At 32.4% G+C, this 3888-nt stretch overlaps 1 protein-coding gene across 1 annotated transcript in view; it reads left to right on the top strand.

The window, feature by feature from the left end:
* Window positions 1-3882, top strand: part of LOC108572071 (DNA-directed RNA polymerase II subunit RPB2) — a 7003-nt gene extending 3121 nt beyond the window's left edge. Inside the window, exons 2-5 of the mRNA XM_017934258.1 lie at window positions 53-2673; window positions 2747-3089; window positions 3173-3431; window positions 3504-3882. Coding sequence (XP_017789747.1) covers window positions 53-2673; window positions 2747-3089; window positions 3173-3431; window positions 3504-3789 — 3509 coding nt within the window. The 3' untranslated portion in view covers window positions 3790-3882. The remainder of the gene's footprint in view (window positions 1-52; window positions 2674-2746; window positions 3090-3172; window positions 3432-3503) is intronic.
* Window positions 3883-3888: the final 6 nt, after the last annotated feature.

A 3888-nucleotide genomic window follows, 5' to 3' on the forward strand; every position in this document is an offset into this window, starting at 1 on the left:
ATTAATTTAAATTTATTACTGAAAGTAATGGCTAATAACCTTTTTTATTTAGATCAATATGATGATGAAGATGCAGAAGAAATTTCATCAAAACTTTGGCAGGAAGCATGCTGGATTGTTATTAATGCTTATTTTGATGAAAAAGGTCTTGTAAGGCAACAACTTGATAGTTTTGATGAATTTATTGAAATGTCTGTTCAAAGAATTGTTGAAGATTCTCCTCAAATTGACTTACAAGCAGAAGCACAACATACTTCTGGTGAAATAGAAAATCCAGTCAGACATTTATTAAAGTTTGAGCAGATTTATTTATCTAAACCTACTCATTGGGAAAAGGATGGAGCTCCATCTCCTATGATGCCAAATGAAGCAAGACTGAGAAATTTGACATATTCTGCACCATTATATGTAGATATAACTAAAACAATTGTGAAAGATGGAGAGGATCCTATTGAAACACAACACCAAAAAACATTTATAGGAAAAATTCCAATTATGTTAAGATCAAAATATTGTTTACTTGCTGGTTTATCTGATCGTGATTTAACAGAATTAAATGAATGTCCATTAGATCCTGGTGGTTACTTTATTATCAATGGATCAGAAAAAGTACTTATTGCACAAGAAAAGATGGCAACAAATACAGTTTATGTATTTAGTATGAAAGATGGTAAATATGCCTATAAATCAGAAATTCGATCTTGTTTGGAACATAGTTCAAGACCTACATCAACATTGTGGATTAATATGATGGCAAAAAGTGGAGCTAGTATTAAAAAGTCTGCCATAGGACAACGTATTATTGCAATTATTCCATACATTAAACAAGAAATCCCTATTATGATTGTTTTTCGTGCACTTGGATTTGTAGCTGATCGTGATATTTTGGAACATATCATATATGATTTTGATGATCCTGAAATGATGGAAATGGTAAAACCTTCCTTAGATGAAGCATTTGTAATACAAGAACAAAACGTTGCTTTAAATTTTATTGGTACTAGAGGTGCAAGACCTGGAGTAACTAAGGAAAAACGTATTAAATATGCTAGAGAAATTTTGCAAAAGGAAATGCTCCCACATGTAGGTATAAGTGATTTTTGTGAAACTAAAAAAGCTTACTTTCTTGGTTATATGGTACATCGATTATTATCAGCATCTTTAGGCAGAAGAGAATTAGATGATCGAGATCATTATGGCAATAAAAGATTAGATTTAGCTGGTCCATTATTGGCATTTTTGTTTAGGGGTTTATTTAAAAACCTAATGAAAGAAGTACGATTATATGCACAGAAATTCATAGATAGAGGAAAAGATTTCAACCTAGAACTTGCTATAAAAACTAAAATTATTACTGATGGCTTAAGATACTCACTTGCTACAGGCAATTGGGGAGATCAGAAAAAAGCACATCAAGCTAGAGCTGGTGTTTCACAAGTATTAAATAGGTTAACATTTGCATCAACACTATCACATTTACGAAGAGTAAATTCTCCAATTGGGAGAGATGGAAAGCTAGCTAAACCTCGTCAATTACATAATACACTATGGGGTATGTTATGTCCGGCTGAGACCCCTGAAGGTGCTGCTGTTGGCCTAGTAAAAAATTTAGCATTAATGGCTTACATTAGTGTTGGATCTCAGCCTTCTCCAATTCTCGAATTCTTAGAGGAATGGTCTATGGAAAATTTAGAAGAAATTGCACCAAGTGCAATAGCTGATGCAACTAAAATATTTGTAAATGGGTGCTGGGTTGGTATTCATAGAGACCCAGACCAATTAATGGCTACTTTACGTAAACTAAGAAGGCAAATGGATATCATTGTATCAGAAGTATCTATGATAAGAGATATTAGAGATCGTGAAATTAGAATATATACAGATGCAGGAAGAATTAGTAGACCTTTATTAATTGTTGAAGGGCAGAATCTATTATTAAAGAAAAGGCACATTGATATGTTGAAAGAAAGAGATTACAATAATGATGGCTGGCAAGAGCTTGTTGGTAGTGGTGTTGTTGAATATATTGATACTTTAGAAGAAGAAACTGTCATGATTGCAATGTCACCTGAAGATTTGAGGCAAGAAAAGGAATATGCTTATTGTACAACATATACACATTGTGAAATTCATCCAGCAATGATTCTAGGAGTATGTGCCTCCATTATTCCATTTCCTGATCATAATCAGAGTCCAAGAAATACGTATCAAAGTGCTATGGGTAAACAAGCTATGGGAGTATATATAACAAATTTTCATGTTCGTATGGACACTTTGGCACATGTATTGTATTATCCTCATAAACCTCTAGTAACTACCAGATCTATGGAATATCTTAGGTTTCGTGAACTACCAGCTGGAATTAATAGTATAGTTGCTATATTATGTTATACTGGTTATAATCAAGAAGATAGTGTTATCTTGAATGCCAGTGCTGTTGAAAGAGGTTTCTTTCGATCTGTATTTTATAGATCTTATAAAGATTCAGAGTCTAAGAGAATTGGAGATCAAGAAGAACAATTTGAGAAACCTACTCGACAAACTTGTCAAGGGATGCGTAATGCTATTTATGACAAATTAGACGAGGATGGAATTATCGCTCCTGGAATTCGTGTTTCTGGAGATGATGTAGTTATAGGTAAAACTATTACCCTTCCAGAAGCAGATGATGAGGTATGTAATAATCCTGCAAAAATCATATTAAACAATTTTATTTTATACTTTTTCATTTCATTAATATTTATAGTTGGATAGTACAACAAAGCGTTTTACGAAGAGAGATGCATCGACTTTCTTGCGAAATAGCGAAACTGGTATAGTAGATCAAGTGATGTTGACTTTGAACAGTGAAGGATATAAATTTTGTAAAATAAGAGTACGCAGTGTTCGTATTCCACAAATCGGTGACAAATTTGCTTCGCGTCATGGACAAAAAGGTACTTGTGGAATTCAATACAGGCAAGAAGATATGCCATTTTCATGTGAAGGCCTTACACCAGATATAATAATTAATCCCCATGCTATTCCATCACGTATGACTATTGGTCATTTAATTGAGTGCATTCAAGGGAAAGTATCTGCTAATAAAGGTATTTACATGTTTTTATTAAAACAATTACTTAAAATGTAAAAAGCGTACATAATAAATTAAATATAATATATTTGTATATAGGTGAAATTGGTGATGCTACTCCATTTAATGATGCTGTAAATGTGCAAAAAATTTCTACACTTCTGCAAGAATATGGGTACCAATTAAGAGGAAATGAAGTCATGTATAATGGTCATACTGGTCGCAAGATAAATGCTCAAGTCTTTTTAGGACCAACTTATTATCAACGTCTAAAACACATGGTCGATGATAAAATTCATAGTAGAGCTCGGGGACCAGTACAAATTTTAGTTAGACAGCCTATGGAAGGAAGAGCAAGGTAAATTAAACAATTTTTACTTTCCATATTTGTTATAAATTATATATTTTTATGTTAATATATCATTTTTAGGGATGGAGGTTTACGATTTGGCGAAATGGAGCGCGATTGCCAAATTTCTCACGGAGCTGCACAATTTCTAAGAGAACGTCTATTTGAAGTCTCAGATCCATATCGAATACACATATGTAACTTCTGTGGTTTAATTGCAATAGCAAATTTAAGAAATAATACGTTTGAATGTAAAGGATGTAAAAACAAAACACAAATTTCTCAAGTTAGATTACCATATGCAGCAAAATTACTTTTCCAAGAACTTATGGCTATGAATATTGCACCTCGATTAATGGTAGCATAAATTGATGTACTCATTGCCTTTATATTTTAATATTCTGCAAATATAGTAACAATATAAGACGTATTTAAATTTAAAAATATTTCTACTAAATACTAAACA

The sequence above is a fragment of the Habropoda laboriosa genome, unplaced genomic scaffold, assembly GCF_001263275.1.
Source record: "Habropoda laboriosa isolate 0110345459 unplaced genomic scaffold, ASM126327v1 scaffold67, whole genome shotgun sequence".
In the NCBI taxonomy this organism is placed as follows: Eukaryota; Metazoa; Arthropoda; class Insecta; order Hymenoptera; family Apidae; genus Habropoda; species Habropoda laboriosa.